The sequence below is a fragment of the Balaenoptera physalus genome (assembly GCF_965194825.1).
Source record: "Balaenoptera physalus genome assembly, chromosome: 6".
Lineage (NCBI taxonomy): Eukaryota > Metazoa > Chordata > Mammalia > Artiodactyla > Balaenopteridae > Balaenoptera > Balaenoptera physalus.
In genome coordinates, this window is record NC_138885.1 from 62,090,910 (window position 1) to 62,115,788 (window position 24,879).

The 24,879-nt window shown below is 42.7% G+C and overlaps 1 protein-coding gene across 4 annotated transcripts in view; it reads right to left on the reverse strand.

The window, feature by feature from the left end:
* The window catches only part of STK39 (serine/threonine kinase 39), a 304,504-nt gene that overhangs the window by 178,721 nt on the left and 100,904 nt on the right, over positions 1–24,879 (reverse strand). For all 4 annotated transcript variants that reach the window (XM_082465063.1, XM_082465065.1, XM_082465066.1 and 1 more), the window contains exons 6-10: positions 12,686–12,795; positions 12,322–12,423; positions 9,395–9,528; positions 1,712–1,760; positions 1,544–1,609 (exon numbers count right to left, since the gene is read on the reverse strand). In XM_082465063.1, the coding sequence (XP_082321189.1) occupies positions 1,544–1,609; positions 1,712–1,760; positions 9,395–9,528; positions 12,322–12,423; positions 12,686–12,795 (461 nt within the window). The remainder of the gene's footprint in view (positions 1–1,543; positions 1,610–1,711; positions 1,761–9,394; positions 9,529–12,321; positions 12,424–12,685; positions 12,796–24,879) is intronic.

The following is a 24,879-nucleotide window of genomic DNA, read 5'->3' on the forward strand; positions in this document are numbered from 1 at the left end:
CGGTTTGGAAACACTGCACAGGGGGCTGGAGGTGTGAGGCTGGAGCTCCAGGAAGGATGCAGGCCTGGGAAAGTTCCTCCCGGGGAACAGCGACAGGATGTGATCAGAGGGAAACCAAAAACAATGTCCTTTGGGGACACATACTGTACAAATCAATGGCTTTCTAACAGCTTTCTTCAACTTTGGTTGGCGTTTTAGTTATCTGATCAAAAGGCCCCATGCTAGACTCCGACACCCCAGAGAAGTGCTCCAGGCACCTCCTTCAGCCCTCTGGATGGAGCGCTCGCACTCCGTTGGGCACTTTGACTTTCTGTTGCCTCAAACTGAAGCTTCAGCTTCTCTGTGCTGCCCCTTGGGATGTGCCACTCTGATGGACCATCACTAAAGGTTCACTTTTCCCTCTGAGCCGTCCCAGAGACCAACCCTGGCTCAGGTCTCCGCAGTCAGCGCAGCAATCCCCCATCCCTGGCCCAGGCCCACAGCCCGAAAACCAGCCCACTCCAAAGGATTCTGTGGGTCCAGGAGAGGGGCTCAGATACCCACACAGAATGGGTCATTTCTTGAAGTCTATTTTAAAATCTGTTTAAAGCAATTCTAAAGCATCAGCTAAATGTATTTCATACCCAATGTTTTAGAAAGGGCAATGTCTGGAAGTTAACAGCCCAAGTTACCCACACCTAGGCATGATGAGATGCAATCTCTCATGCTTATTTCTTTGTCAATTTTATTTACAGAGCAGACAACTCAGATTCATACCACCTTGCCCTATAACTATTAATTGTAAAAAGGAAAAAAAAAAACAAAGAAGCTTCCTCTTTCTAAATCTGTTGACTACGTCAATATTTTAAATTATAAATATCTAATATAATTTTCAAATCAAACTAAACCAAACCAAACCAGAGGTTAAATTTTGTTAGGTTTCATACCATGATGAAATCTGTAATAACAAATAAATAAAACTCTGGGTAAAAACACATAAATAAATATACTCACACATACATACCATTTAAAAACATCTAAATACTAGAATGGAAAGTTCTTCAGGTAATTATTAGCATAATTTAGTTCACACAGCGTAGACTACAAAAAAACCAAGGGTCTTTTATGAGGAAAGAACCTATATCCCACAGATATTCAAAATAACCATTAAAAATAAAAGTTTTGTTTTTCGTGTTGTCATTTCAAACTGATTTAAAACGACTGTTCCTCTTCAGTAAAATCCACCCCCCTCCGCCCCAAAAGATATTCAAAGATATTTTACCTCTCCAGTGTTTAAGCCTCAACACAAGCCCCTCCCCTCTGATCTTCCTTAAACAAGCCGATAAGTGGAAAAATGAAGTCATTTGAGCTTCACACCCAAACACAGAGCAGCAGACTGAGATAACAAAAAGGCAAAATTCAGTTATCTGAGTAATCACTGATCAGATAACCTCTACATAACATATCCTGAGTATGTGGAAACCTTTTTCCTATTTTTCTATAGGCTCCATTTCCCTGGATGGGGAGCAGCTCCCACTGGGGCAGGAGGGCTCATGGCACTTACCTTTTTGGCTCTTTGGGCTATGTCTGGTGTTCTTGTAAGCAGCTTCTCAATCAGGTACTCTCTGTTCTGCAAAACAAATATTCCCAACAGTTTAACATCAAATACAATACACTGAAATTCATAGTGATTTCAAAATAGCAGATTTACTTGGGTTTTTAAGCATGTTACCTTGGCTTTCTGGAAGAATTTGCATTTTAAAAGTTCTGCTGCTGTGGGCCTGAAAGATCAATAATAAATTAGAGTTGAAACAATGACCACTCAATAAAGACACTGCCTTGACGAAACAACTTAATCCTAGAGTCTTTCTGGAAGACCAGTTTCAGGAATAGCAAAGCCACAGACTAAATTAATCATAAGCTGGCACCAAATTAAATGGTGCCAATTTTCCAGTTCCTTCCAAACACCTCTACTGCAAAACTCCTCCTCTACATAAACTCCTGTAAATTAAATATCTGGGGCATGATCAATCTTCCATCCTTCATCCTTACACTTCACTAAGTGAATTCAGTGTTTCTAAAAGGTGGCAGACTGACACGTCTGTGAGCTAAATCCCTGTATTTATTAAGAAGCAGTACAAGCTGCGATATGACCCTATCAAAGAAACTGTGTCCACAGTGTTCTATGATCCCCCAAGAGCAGCAGTTTCTGCAAGGGGACCACGCAGCATGCGTACAAGCTCTGTCTGGCCACCGAGTAACCCGGGCTCAAGTGTCCATGGACTACTGTTTTTCAGGGGAAGGTAATTAATAGAATGGTGATTAACAGAATGCAAATTCATTTAAAAGCATTATGGGATTGGTCTGATTGTTTCCTCATGGTGTCATTTAACTTGTTTCTCTGTCCTGTATTTCCCATAAACTGCAAGTTGGTTCTGATGGCTTGGCTAGGTTGACACAAGCATTTGGGGGAAGAACACATCATAGATGACACACATCTTACTGCAGCATGTGGGAGGCACATAATGATAGGTTATTTCAGTGGGAGGGATGCTAAGTTTAACCGTGTGGTCCCCAGGCCCAAGATCTCTCCATGGTAAAGGTTAAGTTTTCGCCACTGCAATTGGCAAGTATTCTGTTGGATAATACATTGCCACGATATGAATATCCTGTTCCGGAGAAACTTTCACCTGATGATTTTAGCATCTTTGCCTTAAATAATTATTTCATTGGAGGTGGCAGAACACTGATTTTCTACTTCTCTCATTCCTTCTACGTTTAATAACTGGCACTCTTCCATAAAGAATAGCTTCTTTCATCAATAGTTCCCGCAGTCATGCAGGAAGAATCATATAAACCTAGAGGATAGGACAGTCAGCAAGACAACTGGTCTGATCTCTTCAAAAAGTCGGTGTCATAGAAGAAAAGGGGAGACGTGAGGGGACTCTTCTAGATTAAAACAGACTTAAAGGAACATACAACCAAATGCAACACATGCCCCTCTCCTGAGTCCTGATTTGAACGGGACGGGGAGAGGCTGCAAGAGACATTTAGAAATAGAGACAGGTGAGTGTGCTAGGTGTAGGACAATCTTAGGAAATTACTGTTCATTTACTTAGTGTGGAAAAGCACTGTGGTTACGTAGGAACGTGTCTGCATTTGGAGGGAATGCAAGCTGAGGCATTACGTCTGTTACTTATTTTCAAACTGTTCAGCAAATAAAATGTGGGTAAATAGGGACAGCAGATATGGGAAATGTGAATAATTGTTGAATCTCGGTGTTGGTGTAGAAGCAAACACTGTACAATTTTTGCACCTTTTCTGTATGTTTTAAATTTTTCATAATAAAAAACTGGGAGGGAGGAGGGAAGCATGACAGAATACCATTAGGTCTCCTCTCGGGCAGTGGCTGCCAAAGGGACCAAGACTATTGTGTTAAGGGGATCCAAGTTTAAAGGAAGTCCTCACACTTGAAGAGATTGGAAACCAGTGCTTTGAACCAGGAAGCTCCACTAAAATGTTTCCAGGGACAAAACCCAAGCGTATAAAAGAATTAGGAAACGCCATTAAGTGCAACGGTATACAAACTGTGTAAGTCTGCAGGGGCCATAAACTGTTATTTCTGTGCAAAGAAATTTTCTCTTTCAATTGTTATTGCTCTTTTCCTCAATTTCAAGTGGAACACTGGTTAGGGGGTACCTAACAAAGAACCCCAAATCGCCATAGCCACTGCAACCAAGAGCCCCTAATTGCTAATCGCTTGGAGTAAACAAAGGTCTAAACAATAGGTGGGCCACGCTTTAAATTTTGTGTTCTGTATCCCTTGGTAAGCTGGTTCAAATTCATGAATTTGTACCTTGGACCTTGTTGTTGGACCTTGTTTACCAGGCACTAGAACTAAAAAGGATAACTGAAGTGATTTAACTTTGGTTGTCTCTTTAACGTAGACTACTCTTAGTGATTATTGGCAAAGTTTTTGGCTTCCAGCTACTCCAAACTCATCATTTCATTCTCTCAGTAAATATATACTGAGCATCTGCAGTTTGTCAGGCATCATGTTAGGTGCTAGGCACACTCTAATGACAACAGACATAAATACTACCCTCAGCAACTTGCAATCTGGCAGATAAGAGTTAGAGTGTGCTGTCAGACTGTAAGAGGAAGGTCAGAACATTCAAACACGTGAATTGTGTTTGGGGAAAGGAGAGGACTACTGAGAAAACATATAAGAGGAACCATTACACAAGGGACTGACCATGTTTGGTACCTTACCATACGAAACAAAATTTTAAAAACCAAGAGGCATACAAAATAACTTAGATTTAACTTTTTAGAGTGAAAAGAAAAGAAACCTAAGAAAATCAAGATGGTGAAGGAACTCAAGGCCACTCTTTTGGTAGAAACCCTCATCCCCTCTGGTCAATAGCGTTACGACACAGCCTCCCGGTGAGTCTGTCTGCCACTTCTCTCTTCCTCATTCCAACCCATCACCCACACTGCTCCCTAGCTGGCTTCTAAACGAAAACAATTTCTTATCCCTCCTAATGAATTTCAGTGGCCTGAGACCCCGACTCCTCCAGCCCCATTTCCCATCACACCCCATGTGAACTCTATCCTCCAGCTACGGTGATGGTCTCAGCCATCTCTTGCTCTTTCATGACAAAGCACACACTGCTTTTCTTGCTTTAGAATGTTTTGTGACCAACTGGCACACCTTTGCTCGTCAGTCAAGAACCCATTTAAATGCCATCCGTCTTCAGAGGTGTTTCCCCCAGGTCCTACAAGTAGCGGAATTCATTGCTCCCACCTTGGTGCTCACACACCAATCCACCACACTTTGCAATCATCTGTTCCTGTATCTCCCTGCCTCCACCCCCACGAGGTTATAAGCCTTTCCAAGAAAGGGATCACACAGTATTCATTTTTTATATCGCCAAAGCCTAACACAGAGCACAAAACTGCTATAGCTCAGTTTCATGCTATAATCAAATATGGGGTAAAAGTGATGCCACTAGACACTGGAGCCCCAAACCACAGCTTCTGGAGCCAGAGTTAGTCAGCACTCTAAGCATCTACTCAATATGGTAGAGAGCAGGAGAATGATGTAATGAAAATAAGACTCAGGCTAACAAAAACGAAAAGGCGAGGGATGTGTCTGTGCACAGGAGGCACTGGGGGGGGGGGGCCACAGACAGCCCCCCCTCTCCTCCGCACCCCACCTCCTCCCTCCTCATCCCAGGGTCAAGTGTAGGACCCATGTAGAGAGAAGGCTGGGAAATGCCAGGCATACCTGGAGACACAGGGCTGGGAATACTTTCCCTTCCCCAGCAAGGTCATTTCTATGGTAACCAAAACTGTAAAGGGGAAAAGCATGCTGCAGAGAAAACTCTTTCCTCTGGACTCCACCCTCAGCCTTCATCAACAGATACAGAAACACAATGACATGAGAAAGGAGAAGTGGTTTAAGAAGCCACACTCCTTTTTTAACAGGCTTAATATTTATGTTAAATAATAGGTAATTTCTACCCTATACAGAGAATTAAATAGCAGGTGCTTTTCGGAGTTGAATCCTACATGTGCCAAACTGTCTCCATAAAAAGTATGGAAAAGTGGAAGTGGAAAGAATGAGGAAAATGAGGAAGGGAAGAAAGTGATTAGAAGGTATGAGAAAAGCCAAGATGTGTGCTGCCCATCTGATTTTAGGGTTTTTGCGTGTTCTGTTTGTTTTAGTCTTATGCTATAGAAATTACTAGTGTAGGGTTAATGTGGAACCATCAGTGCTGCCTGCCTCTTAGCAGAGTACTACAGAAGAAAGAATTCTGCAAGCACCATTCTGTCTTACATGTCCACTAACAATTATCAAGAAATACAATATAATGTAAACACAAACACCATTTTACAAGAAATGCTAAAATGCTATACCAGCAAGCAAATGATGGCCCAGGCTTTGAATAACGATTCAATTTTAAATCCTTAAAAACAATGCGGAAGTCTGCAAGTACCAACATTCTCAGAAGAAAATCCCTTAAAGGATTCCAATACATATGGATGAACCAAAGTCCACTGAGACTTAAAATAATTTTCAAAGGATCCAGGATGAATATGATACAGTTTAAATAGAAATTAAAATGCAAATTTTTAGAACAATACATTGACCTCTGGCAGAGCTGTACTTCTCACCCCACCCCTTCCCTCAGAAGAAATATTCAAATTTTATTTGTTTCCAGTGGATTTATCTATGTTTTCCAGTGGATCAAATCTATGGATTTAACATCCACCCCTTTGTTGCTCAAAAAAAATGATAGTTACTTTTATAGTTGCCATCCATATGAAGTATATAACCTTCAAGATTAAGGCTCATTTTTTTTAAGAATAGCAAAATGTTCTGCTGTGCAAATATAAGCAAATCTTTACCTATGCAAATGCAGGGCACAGACTTGGATGAGGCAAACAGCTCTGACACCCAGCTCTCAGGCAATAGGAAAGTTCCACGAGCTCTCAAGGTTGACAGAAAGCACAGCTCCTTCTCAGCTAGCCTGAGGGCTCCAGCATAGGAATGATTCTGTCCTGGTCACTGTTCCCCTGTGATAAATGTTTTCATTCATTGCTAAAAAGGTACTCAGCAAGACCAGGATTTCAGTACTAGTCAACTGCTTTTACATTACAAGCAGAGGATCTATATGCTGGCAACAGAAATAAATACAATGATCGAAACTCTTGCCTTCACTCCTCAACCCACTCCAATCTGGTCTGGTTCCGAAACTCTTTTCAATGAGTCCAAATCATCCCCAAATTGCAAGCTCCCAATTGTTTGCGGGTGTTCAAGAAATACCACTGAGTACGTAACACAGACCAGTCACTGTGGACAAAAAGAGAGATAGAAAGATGAGAGGCACAGATTCTCCTTCTAAAAAACTCAGAAACTCATGAGGAAATTGAATATGTAAGTCAATAAATGTACACAGTGTGATAAGTGTTACAAGAGACATATCATCAACATACTGCAGGAAACTCGAGGTTGCAACAACTCTACTTGGTCAGGAAGAAAAGGCAAATAATGAATGGCAATCCCAATTTCCTGACTACTTAGGAATGCTCCGGCACTGTGTTCTCTGCTTTAAGGGCATCATCTCCATCCTCATAGCAACCCTATGACGTGGTGTTATTAGACCCATTTTACAGACAAGGAAACTAAGTCATGCAGATGATGTAGGGCTAGGAATCACACCCAGATGTATCTAACTTTGAGAACCTGGGGCCTTTGAACTAAGTATTGAAAGACAGGTGGAAGGGGGACAGGAGAAGAGGAAAAAAATCTTTGGACAATATAAACAAAGGCAGAGAAGATAAAAAATACCCGCAGGTTTCTTTCAGATCTGCACAGCAATTAAATGTTTACTTATTAATTCAGTCATGAATACATATTTTTAATTGCATCCTGTATAATAAATAATTCAACAATTATAATATTGCTTTTTTCCATTCTCACATTTCCTGAATCTTTTTTCCCCAAACTTCCCACGTCGTGTCTTTTCATTACAAGAAAAAATCACCTGGGAAGTTTGTGCACCAGTGACACTCTCTGTTTGTTATAGAGGACAATTGCGCAATAGTGAGAACAGATTACATTATACAGAAAATATCTAACAGAAGTTCTTAACCTATTAATACTTTGTAAATCAATAATGTTACCAAGAGAATACTCTGAGGGAAAGATGTTGTAAGAATTCGAATAAATTCTGTATGGCTCTCTTCTAAAACTTTTGTTGTTATTATTGTTGTTGTTGTTTGGTGGGGTGGTGGGAACCTGATATTTGAGCTCATATAATAAATAAAACCTGGAAAGACTTTCAAGATTATTGAGAAGGATGGCTTGTTAAATATAATGTATGACGGTCTAATCTATTTTGACCAAATTATAAGTCTCCTAAAGAAATATATTTATCAGTTAGTACACTAACAGTTCTACCCTACAGAATCTTTTTTTGAAAAAGCTGGAATTGTGCGGCATTACACATCACCACCACTAGGTGGAATCTCAACTATTTTGAGAATCACAAAGACCATCAGTCACAACCCAGTCCTTCTAATGGGGAAAACGAGTTCTTCTCTCACTGGGCTTTAGAGGATCAAATTCTGTCTCCTTGGTGATGCTAAAAACTTACGTTTGGAGATGACACCAAATACAAGGGGAAGGCAAGCAAGTGTTGCACCCCTTTTACAATAAATAATTTCAAGATGCGTAACAGCAAAGAGTCTTCAGAACTGGCTCCATGAGAAAGGTAACTGATATAGAAAAGATTCAAGACAAATTCAGTAAAATGTAAAGGAATGAACAGAGTTGCTACAAAGAACAGGTAAAATAATGGAAACTGTGTTTATTCTAGAGAAGGGTAGCCTGCTCAAACAGTAGATCACTGTGTGAAGGCAAAAGGCTTAAGTTTCATAAAGAACTTAAGAATAAAGGAATCCTTCGAAAAGCAGGGTCCTTACCTGAAAAAGAAAGTTCCAAAAGAGAAGCCAGTTTTTATGTTTTAGAACATAAGTATCAAGTTGGAGTCCTGGGTGGATGAGGGTAGCCAGTAACTTCTCAGCAGCCTCTCCAGGTGTGTAATCCAAGTTCACTGTACCTTAGGACAATGCAGCACCCAGCCAAGCGCTACAAAGGGACTCTACCCAGCCAAGGTTTATGCTCAGTTCATGTCATTAACATTCTCCTTCAAGTGACAAAGGACACTGGGCTCTACTATCACTACCCAGGATATTTCAAACTCACAGAAATGAAGAAGAAGAAACAAAACTCAGAAAACAGACATACCACAGTGTAGGGCAATAATACAAGAATAAAGAGGAAATACTAAAGTTAATTTAAAACCATTTGCTTCTATTTATACGATTAATCTTTTGCATGTAAAAATGTTAATCTTCTTTACTGATAATCTTTTAAACAGCACAAACAACTTGTTCTGCAACTCAAAGGAAGCTCATGCAAAATTCAATAGCTCTGCCTGGTTTAGACTGGAGCTGGCAGGATATTCAAATCCTGAGAGGTCAGCGCAACCTACACAGTGCGGAATATTAGCTCGGCTTCTGAATTCACCGCTGCCAATTGCTTTTGATTTCTGTTTTACTTCATTTCCTTTGATGACAGAGCCCATACCTAACAAGCACAACCAATCTTATTAACACGGACAACTTTCCTCTGCCTCTCCCTCGTCCTCACTCACTTCTCTCCCTTTTGGACCCAAGCTTCCACTAACAGGCTGGAAATCTGGGGACCAGAGCTGGATTTCCCTTGAACTAGATAGAACTAAACTTCAGGACTCCTCACACAGCCCTTCCCCATCCACAAACCAAGCTTTGTCATGACACCACCCAGTCACGGTCACTCACTCATCCCCTCAGTTTGACATACCTTTTGGAGGGATCTTTCTGAAGACACAGTGAAAGTAATTTTCTAAAGGACTTGCCGTACTTTTTCATCATCTCCTTATCCTCTACTCCTGTCTCTAAAGTGGGTGGATCATTTTGCAAAGTCAACATCAACACCTGCAGCAGAAACAAACAGGAAGACAGGATCTCAGGGCAGCAGTTGCTACAACTGAGTTTTTCATTTTTCAGCAAAGCCTCCAAGACCCTCCTTGACTGGGTACAAACGTTGCTTCCCCGTGATTTTCATTTTCTAGAAAGTGTGCGTTCAAAGTATTCAGTTCCCTTTGCAAATCTGTTCACGTGCCCTTTAACCTTTTTGTTATTCCATTGACAGAACTGAACAAAATCTGCTCTATGTGTTAAGCGTGCTCTCCCAAAGGGGCCAGGACAAGGGCTTCCTGGGAACTAGACTCTCACAAGGCCTGCAGGAGCACTTAGTTCCAGCACCGGCTTAGTGCAGGCTGTGCTCTGGCTGGGAAAGGGGGCAGTGGAGGGTAGAGAAAGAGAGGCCCAGAGCAGCAGGGAACGTTCACGTATACAGGTTATTCCTAAGTAAGGGACCGCCTGTACTCAAGGCTTCTGTAGTACATTACCAGCCCTAAAAATAAATCCACAACATCCCAAGAGGTAACACATGGCCTCCCTTTATTTTTTTTAAATGAAAAAACATACAGAAAATTGCTTAAAGGCTTGGCAAAACTGAGACAGTAAGACACTGAAAGATAGCTAGGACACAAGTGAGTTACTAAAAACCATAACCAGAACAAAAGGCCATGCTGCTTTTGGAAAGGGACAAAAGAAAATCAAAACACAGCTTTCACATCGAAAAGGTAAAAAATTCCACTCTTTCACACTAACGTCAAAATTATTTGTTGTTTTTTTAAAAAGTGTAGAATTTGTAGCAAACTATTGACCTATAAAATGAAGAAAAACCTCATTAATGCATAAATCAGCCTTCATTTATGCAAATGCTATACATGCCAAGACACTGTTCAAACACCTCCAGATGCGTGAATAGATGAAGGATTAAAGTGACAGTTTATTGTTTGTGGAGGATAATGGCAAACCGAAGAAAAGTGGGAGATCTGTGAGATTTTAAGAAAAGTCCTGCAGGACTTTAGGCTAGAATTAGCAATGTGACTGGATTCAAGTGGAAAACACGAACAAGTAGGGAAAGAAAACAAAGAAGAAATAAGAAAAAATGATAGAGAAAAACCAGATGAAAGAAACGTCCTCAGAGCTGTTTCAGTGTTTTTTCCCCAAAAGGTCACTTCAATTGTTTACACCTCAATTTAACATTTTGTGCTGACAAAATCAGGTGTGTACACACAACTCCCAAATCTTAGCTATTTTAAAAATATGTATATAAATATATAGAGAAAAGCCATGTAACGAACTACACTAAAACTTTAATAGGGATTTGCCTGTGGTTGATGAGATGATGGATGATTGTTTTCAGCTTTATTCTTATTTGGACTTCCAAATTTTCTACAGTAAGAACGTATTGGGCTTCCCTAGTGGCGCAGTGGTTGAGAATCTGCCTGCCAATGCAGGGGACACGGGTTCGAGCCCTGGTCTGGGAAGATCCCACGTGCCGCGGAGCAGCTGGGCCCGTGAGCCACAACTACTGAGCCTGCGCGTCTGGAGCCTGTGCTCCGCAACAAGAGAGGCCGCGACGGTGAGAGGCCCGCGCACCGCGATGAAGAGCGGCCCCCGCTTGCCTCAACTAGAGAAAGCCCTCGCACGGAAGCGAAGACCCAGCACAGCCATAAATAAATAAATAAATAAAAAGCCAGACCCTTAGCTCTTTTTAAAAAAAAAAAAAAAAAAAGAACGTATTAACTTTTTAATCAGGAAAATTATTTAACTTTTTTTATCCTCAGGTCTTTTTTTTTTTTTTTTAATCCTCCTAAAGCTTTTCCAATAAAATCCTAGGAAAAAGTTGAAACAAACATGGACCATATTCTCTGTAAAATACCTTCATAATTTCCATTCCACTATTTCAGCCACAAAACAAAATCCAGTTGGGTAAATTAGCCCTGAGACCACCACCTCAAAACTAACAGAAATAATGATGTAGGCTAGTTAAAAGAATAACAAAAATAGGGACTTCCCTGGTGGTCCACTGGTTAAGAATCCGTCTTGCAATGCAGGGGATGCCGGTTCCATCCATGGTCAGGGAACTAAGATCCCACATCCTGAGGGGCAACTAAGCCTGTGCGCCACAACTAGAGAGCCCGTGTGCTGCAACTAGAGAGAAGCCTGCGCACACACCACAACGAAGTGAAGAGCCCGTGGGCCACAACGAAAGATCATGCGGGCCGCAACTAAGATCCCAAGCAGCCAAATAAATAAATAAATATTTTAAAAAATAATAACAATAAAGAGTAACTTCCAAAAAAAATAACAAAAATCTAAAAATAGTATCCAAATGTATCTTAGTTCCTAAAAACACTGGGCTCCCTTATTTCAGATGAGTCACCAACATGACACTATGAGAACAGGAGTGAAATGTTACAGACCATGGGGAAAAAACGGCCTGAACATTTGGGAAATCCATCTGTAAAGATGATATCACTATAATCTATTTTTAGATTTTTCTTGGGGAGCTGGGGGTATTCTGTGCTAGAGAGAGTAATGACCAGCATTTGTCTCATCTATCAACCTCCATCGACCCATCTGATCACATTCTTCTGTGCTAAGAACATAAAGCAAGCTTCAAAGCTGGGAACTGTGCTACTTTTGCCCCATTCTGTCCACTGAGAGCATCAGATAACATTTAACTTGGCTGCATCCCTCCATTAATTCCCCTCGGGTCTAAGAGAAAAATGACTATGTTTAAGAGAATTAGAGAATGGATTCTGTTAAATCATATTTCAAACCCGACAAAATATTTCCAATAGCAATTACTTTCATAGGAGGATATTTGTGATAAGGCGCTGCTCCTGTGGCTAGTTCAATGGCAGTTATTCCAAAACTCCACATGTCAGCCTTGAAGTCATAGCCTCTCACCTAAGAAAGGAAGCAGGAAAAAAAACACAATTATACAGCCGGCATGTTATACATGACGAGGTCCATATTATGTCAGAAGTCCACGGCTGTGTGTGCACAACCTTGAGATTACTTTGCTAAGGTCCAGCAATCGGGAATTAAATCTTGCATGATGCATTCTAGTAAAATGATTTGAACAAAATGTTAGTGTACTAATGATATGTATTGTACAACTATACTATGTCAATCAAAACATCCCTTTTATTTTATTTATTTATCTCACCTGTTCCATGACTTCAGGGGCCATCCAACACGGGGTGCCAACAAATGTTTTTCTTACTTTATTCCGGGTAACATCACCCCCTGTTGCTAAGAAAGCACTTACCCCAAAATCTGAAAGGAAAAAAAAAAAAAATTAGGTTATTTTTTAGGTAAGACATTATTTATTAGGTAAGACATTATGGCTTACAAATTCTGACTTTATGAACATCTCTTTTTTCCTGGTGGGCCTCACGATGGTGATGACTTGCTCCAAACACTGTGGAGCTCTCTCAGCCATCCAGCAGGGCAGTCCTGCCACCCGCCGTCCCCTACACCAGGTTCCCCAACCTTTTTGGCACCAGGGACCGGTTTCGTGGAAGACAATTTCTCCCCGGGGGCAGGGACGGCCGATGGTTCAGGCGGTAATGCGAGCCGGAGCGATGGGGAGCGGCAGATGAAGCTTCGCTCACTCGCCCACCCGCCCCTCACCTCCTGCTGTGCGGCCAGGTTCGTAACAGGCCGTGGGCAGGTAGCGGTCTGCGGGCAGGTAGCGGTCCGCGGCCCACGGGTTGGGGACCCCTGCCCTACACTTCAGAGAATGCCCTCATCACAGGTTATGGGTCAGCAAGTTCACCAGTCCAAAAGCTCAGCATATCATTTGATGTTTTCTACCAGAAAGGTATCACAAGTCATCAAAGATTACAATAAAAATATACATACCTTCCCAAAGCCCTAAATTAAAGGATCTTAGCTTTTAGCTAAGATTCATTTTAGAAAATTATTTATAAGAATAGCACCAAAGGCAGTAAAAGTAGTATGTGTTTCCTTTTATGTTTTCTTTTATTATGATTATTTTCTAGCCTCTTTAATTCCACATCATCAATGTTTGGGGAGTGGATTTCTTCCTTGAAATAAAGGATGAATAACATACAACTTCCACATTCCCATGCCCTTCCTTGAACAGTGCTCTGTAACACTTTAGCCAAAATCATAATGGCAAATCCACAAACCCAGGTACATAAAGCCAACATGCCCAGTTTTGTCCACATGTAGCAATCAACACAAAGGATAAGCCCAGTCAGTAAAGACTGGTTTTTTTTCAACGTTTGCTTTCTGGATAATTTTCATAGCTATAGATGGAAAGGTTTGTAGAATGAAATAATACTCTTCTTGACATCCATTATATATTAGAAGTTCTTCTTGTGAGGACATGAATTAATTAAGCATACTGTATACGTGCATGCATTTATGCAAAAATTATGTTTGTATATGTGAAAGTAGAGAGGGAATACCCAGTGATTATTAATGCATGCATTTGTGCTTAGAGTTTTACTAATGGTTAAAATTAGTTAGTAAGTTAAACTACCAACTACTTAGGGCTAGTACAGACCTACCAGTAAGAGCCAACTCAAGGACACCTCAATAGAAAGCTGGTAAATAGTTATAAAAAAGGGATGTCAACACCTCAAAACACTGCAGCAGATTATGCAGGGTGGACCCCTTCAAACTGCTCTCACATGACTCTCCTTTGCTGGCCCCCTTTGGTGATTGCCAGGATGATGGCAATTACCAAAGAACAACGTCAAGTACAAACCAAGGTCAAATATTAGCATTTGCGTTAGATCTACATTATTAAGTTATGCAATAACACTGGAACCAGTTCCCTGAGTTGAAATCTGTTGACTGCTCCATTTTATTTACATTTAAGTTTACTCAAATCCCAATAGGATTACAACTTCAAGTAAAAGGAATAAAAATTGACAAAGGGAGTCTTTATTCCAACTGCTACTCTCGTGTTAATAGTGAGCAAAAGTATGTTCTGAAAATGCTATATAATTTAATTTGCACGTATGTGCTGAACTCTATTTGAACTCTTATATTACAGTCAGAAAAATCAAGCTTTCTGAAAAGAAACCTCTGAAACCGCTGAACCAGTGTCCTGCAGGTAGGAGGAGATAAAATTCATTCTCTTACAGAAGAGCTAGGTGAACTTAATCATTTGTAAGTATCTACTATATTTGGCTAGAGGAAGACACAACATGATAAGGCTTTCGAAAATATAAATTTCAACCTCATTTGTATTTCGGAAAAGAAGTTTAACAGTGAATCCAACATTGTTTTTATTAAAATAATTTTGTAACATGATAATATTAAATAAATACATATCATCTGTAAGTAATTAAGGATATGGGTAAAAGTTGCTTTAAGGAAAAATAAATTCTTTTCCATGCAGTTGAAGCAGTTCTACACCCCAAATATACATATATCTTCCTAAAAGATATAATCTAGATAAAAATCCATTGTTAACATTAATTTTTTTTAATTCCTTAAAAATACCATTGGATGGGACTTCCCTGATGGCGCAGTGGTTGGGAATCCGCCTGCCAATGCAGGAGAACACGGGTTCGAGCCCTGGTCCGGGAAGATCCCACATGCCGCGGAGCAACTAAGCCCGCAAGCCACAAATACTGAAGCCCACGTGCCACAACCACTGAAGCCCATGTGCCACAACCACTGAAGCCCACATGCCACAACCACTGAAGCCCGCGTGTCTAGAGCCCGTGCTCCGCAACCAGAGAAGCCACCGCAATGAGAAGCCCGCGCACCGCAACGAAGAGTAGGCCCTGCTCGCCGCAACTAGAGAAAGCCCGCACGCAGCAACAAAGACCCAAGGCAGCCAAAAATAAATAAATAAATAATAAAAATTAAAAAAAAAAAACATCTGATTACATTAGACCTTTTAAAGCTGCAAAAACAGCTGAGAGAGATGCATAGTTGCAATTCATTATTGACAATACCTCTTCAATGTATTTTCCTGATTCACATTTGTATTCAGAGCCTCCACTTAGAACACTCACTTTTAAGTCATAAACAGATGGTTAAATGTCTTTAAAGTTCAGAAGAAAAATTCCGGAAGCAGAAACACCAATCCTAACATCTACTCACCCTATGACTACAGAATAAATGTACAATTTGCTCATACGTGTGGCCAGTGTATATAGAAAAAGATTTATATGTGCTGCGAAAGAGAACTTTTGGACTGAACTTTGTAGGGTGCTTTTGTCAACAGGAAGACGGGTATATTCTGTGGAGACAGCTTACATGTGACAGAGAGGTGGAGGCGGCAGAGCAGAAAACAGGGAAAAGCGCCCTTGATTGCTGAGGGGGACCTCCAGACAGCCCAGGGGAGTGGAGCCAGATACGTGTGGGTCAGAAACCATGAACATTTCTCTGGCAACATGGAATCAAAGGCTACACATCAAGTTAGCCAGCCTCCAGGAATAACTGCATCTCAAACCAGAAAGAGTGCGGTCATCCTGGTAACGAAAAGGCTCTCACATCTTTTGAATCCATCCAGTTCTCTCCTTCCCCATTGTCACTGCCTTGATTTAAGAGCAAGAGTCCTGGGGCAGCCTCCGAGGTCCCCACCTCCCTTCTTTCCCCAGACCAGCCTGCGGCAGCCAGGCACTGCTATGTCACAGGCCTGCCGGCTCCTTAAAAGTCTTTAAAGGCTCCCTGCTCCCCCAGGATAAAGTCAGAATCCCTCGGCACAACATGCAAATCTGACTCCCCTTTCCTCTCCCGCCTCATCTATCACTACTCCCAAATTCCAGCCTTGAGCCCCGGCCCTCCTACTTACTTTTAATTGCCTGAACCCACCACCATCCTTGCCCTCAGCAGTGTTGCCTTTGTACCTGGATGATGCCTTTGCCTTTGCCATCATCCCAGGGCACTGTTCCCTCCACTAAGGGGAGGACCATCAGCAGAGGACACTCTGCTGGTCCTTATTAAGGACAGAAGCATCTTTGGCATCCTGACTCTTGGTGCCTTGGGGCTTTTTCACAGCTGCCTCTGCGTTAGGGTATGGTTAAGTTTGATGTACCTTCATCACCTTTCCCTCATTTGCGGCGTACGATTTAAGTGACTTTGGGAATTGTCTTGTTTTGATATGTGAACGCTAAGCCCTGTGGAGGATCTGCAGGGGTTTGGGGTGCAGCTACCTGATTTAGCAAGTAGCAGATCTGCCAGGAAATAGCACAGCCCTAAGGGACCAAGGCAGGATGCTCAGTGGTTAGGCTGAAGACTAAGCTATTCCCCAACTGTGTGACTCCAGCAAGGCACTTAACCTTTCTGGAGCTCTGTTTTCTGGCTTCTTGGTTATGCCTGTTTTTACATTATTTTCACATTTATAACACTCCCCTACTTCTTTTTACCATGGATAAATATGCTTTATAATAATTGTTAGGTAGATCAATAAGCTATTGTTCTCTGCCTTATAACTGGGCTGAGGGGATCAGCATGAACGTTTTTACAGTGGTAGATATAAAATACGAGAAGGACATGCTTCCTGACCTCAAGGATATTACCATCAAGGAGGGAGAAGGCATGAAACAGAACGTGTAGTATCAAACGCTATGCTCTGCTGTCCGTGTAGAAGTGGAAGAGCTAGGACTGTAATAGCCATGAAAGACTCCATCTCCAAGTGGGCCTTGGACCTGGCCTTGAAGATGAGGTTGAGTGTTGGACAGACGAGCCCAAAAGGAAGTGACATTCCAGACAAAGAAGCAGCATGAGCAAAGCACAAGTGTTGAGCCAAGAAGAAAAACTGTCTGACAGCTGCATGGCTCAAAAACTCAAATACCTACAGGGGCCCAGGCAGGAGTATGAAGGAGGCAAGGGGGTCCTGCAAACCAATAGCACCATCTCAATGATGAAGGGCACTGGATATCTGTCTCAGCATAGGGGGACATTAGGAAGTGCAGGGGCCTTCCCAGGAGCCCATGCCCAGGTCTAAAGCAAGCTTCTGCTACTCAGCTGGAAAAGAAAACTGTCATAGAGGAAAATGGCCCTGGTTTTGCAGATGCCCCAATTTTCCCAGAGAAAGCCAAACATTGAGATCTTGATGTAAAACCTCTTGTTTTTGCTGTCGTTGGCAACAAATTCATTAAAAAAAAAAAAAAGAAAAAAGTGGAAAAGTACGATAAAGTACAATTCCGCCTGCCTGATTTAACCTGCAAAACTAGTCTGCCAACTGTGTTGTTATGATGTGTAAAATTTACCTATAATACTTCAATATACACCATGTGATATTATATTTGTGGTACTGCAACCCAGGTGGTCGACTGGTGTTCTGAGCCAGAATGCCCAGTGCTAGAAGGGTCTGGCAGCATTTGATTCAGGATGCCAGAGGCAGCTGCTAGAAGTATTTCTGTTATCCATATCTAAGTATAGATAAGTATGAGCCAGGTGAATGCCCAAAAGGGACTATTGTTGGGGAAAAGAGTCACCTGCTGATAGGCATGATGCATGTTAGAAACAGGTTTTCACTGGTAAAAGTCAAAGTAGTGAGCACACAGAGAGTGGCTAAAATATTTTAGATATACTCCCCATCTGGCATGAATAGGAAGAAAGAATCCAGCCAGGCCCAAGAGTAAGCTAAACCCCTAACCAGTTTTCTGCCTAGTTAGATTCTAGATGCCAGGCACAAGTGTACAAGAAAACTGCATCTGGAATGTTGGCATGTCGGCTTCGAGTGAATTTTTCATTCACCTAGAAGGACAGAGAGCAGGAATCTCCTTGAGCTTACGGAATAAATTGTGAGAACCCTTTAGGGTTCTTGCTTGCTAACGAAGGGCAAAATTTGGTCTGAAACTTGATTTCCTTAAAACCTGGGAGTGACGTTGTAGGTGAGTTAGCCAACCTGAACCAACCTCAAACATCTATAAAATCTACTAATATCTGTGAAAGGGAACCTGAGTCGTGCATGGAAAAAAAAAAATGGCTTAGGTCCATTCCATACTTGGCTAGAGAGTAATGGAATCAACACTTGAGAGCTCAGAGCTTCCTAAATCATATTCAAAATGGGTTGCAACAGATACTGACCCTTTAAACCTCCGAGTGGCTGGTTGCAGGTCTGGGGCAGCGGGAGTCACAGTGGCTACAGGGGCCCCTGGTAGTTCCCTGCCAGAAGCAGCCTCTCTTCCCCAGAGGCCATGGTCTGGAAAAGGGAAGAAGCACTGAGCCTGTCAAGGAGCCCAACTACAGAGTCTGAGTTGCAGGTAAAGGAAGCTGTACTTGATCCAGTTACTACCCTGGACTACTGTTGCTTTCTCTCTAGTCAAGAGGAGAATTAGGGGAAAGAAATCAGGCAGGGATGTTCAGGGAAAGAGAAAGACGAGAAACAGGAAGACCACAGCCATAGCCCAGGAGTAAAATCAACAGGGCCTATATTTGAACAGAGACTCTGAAAAAAGAAAGGATGAGACAAATCCTTAATGAAATGTGATAATTTAGTGAGTACTGGAATTAAAAAAGAGGAAGGAATAAACAAGATGAAATAACTTGCCAAGGACCATATAGCAAGTTACTGAAGGTCTGAATGAAATCCACAGTCCTTCACAGAGGCGTTTTAGCCACATGGCCCCAGGCTCCTTTTTGGGAAAATTCGGTGTATTCTTAGGTACCGGAAAGGAAACACAAAAAGGAATAATGGGGTTAATATTCCACAACTCCTACGTTCTTCCCTGAGTAGAGATCAAGTTGTGATTATCCAGCATAGAAAAACTGGCTTGAGGTTCTCTGGTTAATCCTAAATGTCATATTTATATCATCAAAAACAATCCCTGCATAATTTGGTTTGATTCCCAGTTGTTGTTTTTTTCTCATGAGAGAGTCAAGACTTTACTGGCGAAACTGAAATGTACTTCTCAACACCCAGGAACATTTTCAGGGCTGCCAGCATCCGGCCTTCGTGAGTCTCACAGGTTTCCTTAAAATGTTATACATGCAATGTTGGTGAATGAAGAAGCATATAAAGAAGCACATTATGATTTAAATTATGCAAACTATGATAATGGGTATAAAACAGAAGCAAATATTTTCTTAATTCTGTTAGGAACTGCATGAACAGCTGTTTTGCTTTAAATGACGTATTTCGTTCTTTTCATGTTGTTTTTATAGTAAAACGTGTGTCAGTGGTGCAGCGCCCCCGTAGGCACAATAGTGTCCAACCGGCATGGGTGTCGCTTTGATTTTGCAGAGCTTTGATTTAAACACAATGCCAGCCTTCTCGTGAGAGCTAACATGGGAAAATATGACATTAATTTAAATAGAGTGACTATTACATGACCTCAACAACACGAATAGAAGAATTAAGTTAAGGTATCATCTTCTGTTTGCTGGTAATTCCAAGGTGTCCTTTCCGCCCCCGGATTTTCTTGGTGAGAGAGGAAAGACACAGACCAGGGTAAGTGAAGGCTTTAGCAATTGCAGAATCAGAGGCATGCCTCCCCCAACTGCAATCCAGACTTATTCCATGCAGATTACTCTTCCTAAAGCACAGTTCTGATCACAGCCCTCTCTGGTCAAACTCTCTCCCCACATGGCATCTGAAGAATAACAAGGCAGAATCCCCGGCCGTAATTCATCCTGTATGTAGAAGCCAACAGTCTCCCGGTATTGTTTCCTTCTGATTACAATGTTTACCCCGTTATCACATCCTTGAGCACAGTGCTTTTCGCTTTTTTAACTGACCAAATCACTTGTTTCTCAATTTTACTTTTCTTTAATGTATAGTTAAACCCAGCCTTTTCTACCAGTTTTACTGCTTGTTTTATTTCTGTTTGTAAATTAAATCGGAACAACTTTTCACTCTCCTGGAGGCTTGCCATCTTCAGGGCGTCATCAGACCTCCAGGCAGTAAGAAGCAAGTCTGCAGGAGCGGGAAGGTGGGGAGGCAAGGGGAGCACTGCCTCGAGCCTGCTGGGAGCCCCTGAAAGCAGGCAGGAGAGAGCGCAGGGCAGCACTGACTCAGAGGTGGCAGAGGGGACGCCTCAAGCCCTCCAGGCGGACGCGGCACCTCCAGGTACCTGCCGAACTCAGCAAACCCAGAGCAAGAAGCAGAGCCCAGAGCCCAGCGGGCCAAGGCAGGATGTGGCGAGACCTACACAGTGGCCGCCAACATTCACCAGGCTGGTTTCCTGCTTGAAGTAATGCCACTTTACTCAGAGGCGAAGTTTTCTCTCTATTCTAACAGTGGTGTGGGCATAACTAGTAAGAGGCCAAATAGCGACACGCTTGGTGTGGGATACGTGGCCCCCGTTCAGAGGCACACCATGGGGTCCTGACTGTTGCCGGTAAGTCCCCATCAATGATCCCTGAAACTACAGGGGAGAGGAGAGGCACCGAGGAAGGACACAGTGAGTAGCAAGGAACCACATTTCCACCCCGAGAAGGTACTTTGGAATCAAACAGGCCTGCGTGTGATGCCATTTACACTCCCTGCTCACCCACTTCACTCCTTTGAGCAAGTTTCACAAGCTATAAAATGAGGGGCACAGAATGCATATAGTAGTTTCCTAATAATATTAAGTCCCTGGCAGCACACACTGGTGATTTGCTACCCAACATCCATAGCCCGATCTCTACCAGCATCCTGATTTGGTGTGCCGGGCCCCAGGGGGATTAACTGTACAGATCTAAGTCAATCATGGTGTCTGGTTCCTGGTCTGGTGAATGGTCTGAGGGTCTGCCCTAGTCCTAACCCATGGGCTCCAAGAGGAATATGGTACAGACACTTGGGGGAAGATTTTCTGTCTAACACAAGAACCACCCTACCAGGGTGGTTTCCTACCCGCTCCCCCTGCCTGTTAGGGACACTGTCACATGAGGATGCGATGCTGGGAGCAAAGGAGCCCGTGGGGACATGGGCTGCCTGACATTACTGAGGTGCAGAACAGAGAGTAGTAAAGAGCCCAAGACCTCTGTGATACCCCTGGGCTCCTGCACCAACCCTGGAACAGTATACCGCAGACTAATGTTACGTGAGATTGTTAAACGTCCGTATTGCTTCATCCCCTGACGGTCAAGCCCTCTGGTGTTTGTACCCAAAGGCTTTTTAATTCTTACAATCCCCTGTCTTTCCCCAGTCCAGCCATGTTTATTCATACTTCCTGACTGTTAAGAGTTAACCATTGCATCAGAGGCCAAAGTCGATGCAATCCCCAAATGGGCTTGGTAAAAATCAGCAAGAAAACGATCTGGCGCATGGTGCAATTTTGGAGTTCTAAACAGTTCCACTATTAAGCATGGCTTTTAATACCAGGGGCACAAATCAAAACAAATAAATGCAACCAGTGTCTCAAGGGGAAAAAAAAAACATACTACAAGAAGAGCCCAATTCACTTTTTTGCCAATAGTTTCTGTTTGGGGCTACGCTTACATAAATGTTCCAAAAATGGAACAACACACTTCTAGGAAAATACGAGAGAGGTATCGTCAACATTCTCGTCTAGGTCCTTGCTACTCAAAGTGGGGTCCACGGACCAGAAGCATCAGCATCACCTGGGAGCCTCTGAGAAACACAGAATCTTGGATCCCACCCCAGACCTAGTGACCAGAATCTGTACTATAGCAAGAGCCCCAGCTGATTCGATGCGCAGCGAAGCTGGAGAAGCACTGCTCAAGGGCACCGCCTTCCTAGCAGGCACCACGGCACGATTCAGGGTGACCGGAAGACCTCCAAGTACAGCCACCTCCACGGCTTCCCTCCTCCACCTCTTTGCTGAAGAGAACCACAGCAGTAGAAAGAGAGAGTGGCTTGGAAAGAGTTGAGCGCACATTCACGTATTTTATGACGAGTAAGTACAAGGCCAACGCTACAAACGAAAATCATGTCCTACACAGAACTGTCTGACCCAGTGATTCTAATGTGTCACGCAGGACAAACTCACACATGTGGCACATCTCTGTGGGAATACTCAGATTTGTACAAAATCTTTTAATAATACATTTACATAATTTATAATCACAATACTTATTAACAGTCCGTCCGTAACAGCTGCCCACTGGAGGTGCCAGGGCATAGAAGAGCCGGGCTGAGGGCCCATCAGCCTCAGCACAGATATCTGTAACACTAAACCTCTCTCTCCCCCTCATGAAAGCTCTGAAACGCAATTGTGTGAGGGTGACAGCATTATACTATTAAAGTGATAACACTGAATCCACTCATTGTTTAGGCAAGGCAATAAGAAATATGCTGGCACCTTATCTGCTATTAGTAATCAATTATTCACACACCACCTCACTATGGGGGGGGTGGGGGACACCACCTGTCCTGCTCAGGAGGGAGGGACCCCAAGAGGGACCAGATAGAACCAAAGAGAGTCTTCTGAAAACCCTCGCTTTCCACCCAAACTTCTTTCCCTGAATCAGACTCCTGGTTTTCAATTCTATTTATTCCTTCTCGTAAGCAAATGGTCTCAATGGTCTGGTCTGGTTCTACAGGCTGCAGCCCCACCCACATGTGGCATGGTGTCCAAGGCATTCAGGATCAGAAAATAGGATCTGCCATATTTCCAGAGCCTGGGCCCTAGGGAGTCACTTCTAGCTGCTCTGTACAAGTCCATGTTTCCCATCTATTAATGAGGGAAAGGCAGTCCTGACCGGGTTTGAAACATCAGAGAATAACAATTGCACAGCCTTTTCTGACAGCAGAAGAAGAAATCAGAAGACATCTTTTTATTCTCTAATGCTAGAGTTTCACCTTTCAAAGCACACACACAAAAAAACCCCACAAAGAAGCAAACCTTCCCATGATTGGTATTTCATGTAGGTAGACTCTCGAAATTGCCATCAACAGGTTTCCTTCAAATGTGCTACATTTCTACTTATAAAGGAAAAGTTCTTAGCACTTATTTGTACTTTGTACATGGAGTCAACATCAATCCACAATGACACAGACAAATTATTTTAAAAATTCAACAGAGGTATTCTTGGTAAAAATTTGGAGGCTACACAAGCTGCCAGCCCTCCCCAATTCCTCAACCATTCTCACAATCAAGACAACACGGGCTTAAAAGAGACAAAAAGAAGAATAAGTGGTAGCTGGTGTCAATTCACATTTGGCTCACAGTTCAGCTGACTAATCCAGCCAATTAGCCCCAGCGTGAAGGAGAACACTAGTTTAAGACAATGGCAAACTACCGATAATCTGCCCATCTATGTCAGAGTCGCTGAACCCTTCCCCAAAGCCCAAAGCAGGTGAACCTCTGGGGAGAAATGGAGCCAGAGGCCACACTTGGCGGGGCAGCAGCAGAAGGAAGGGGGGCCAGGAAGGCTGGAGCAGTAAACCCAGACCAGGTGTGCTGCAGGTGCAGGCAAGAGCCAGCTTTCTCAAGTCTAAAGACAGACACAACCAAGAGCCCACTCGTGGTCAACTTTCTATCAACTATGATAATTACAGTGAGCAAAGGAAAACCACAGATGATCCCCAAGTCACAAACTCATTCTCCCTGGCTCCCCAGTGGGAGTGGGAGGGATATTTTTAAAGATGCTTTGGTGAAAGTAGCCACAGGACAGATGCTTGGCTTACTCTCTGCTCCATGCCCAAGACCACCCTCTGATGTGAATGCTTTCAAATAGGACTGAGAATGCCTTTAGTGAGTGAGGCTAATGAAGGGACACTGAAACACTCTGATGCAAGATAGATCCTCGGAAAACACCCTGTCAACCTTCCTTATTTTTCAGCTGAGAAACTGAGCCCTGGGACAGCCAAGCTGTCAAAAGGCACAGCGTGAAGAAGCAGGTGGGGGAGGGGGCAGGGAGCCTAATGGCGAGGAAGTCAGCCAAGGATAAAAAGTGAAGTCTGGGGAGGTCTGGAGTGATCTGCTTTTACGACCTTCAGAATGACCTCCAACAAGGCCACAATCACTCAGCAGTCCTCAGTACCCTCATCTGTAAGACCGACTCTGCTGAACTGACAGCAAAGTGAGGGGAACACTAGGTAAGCATATTATACAGGGATCATCATTTCCGAAGCCAAAGGCGTGCTCTGCAGTCACTGGGGGCTCCTGGCTGGCCATACCCACAAAGACAGGCACAAGCAACTTAGATCAAAGATTAATGAGTCTAAATTTCCAATGCAATATTCATATACCTCCAGGTGGTCTTTTTCATACAAATCTCCACTCAACTAGCTCGACTATCAGAAGCTTCCAATAAACCAGAATGACCTATCTGTACACTTTTAAAGAGATGGTCCCTACGGGAGATGATTAAAATAGCACAATTCCAGTTGCCACAAGTATTTAAAGCAACAATTCACATCATTTTCACAAAGTTTCAAGAAGGATTAGTCGGGGATAACGCAATCTTCGAAGAATCTGCAGATTTTTAAATCTGTGATAAAGAAAACCTCACATTTAAAACTCCTAACAC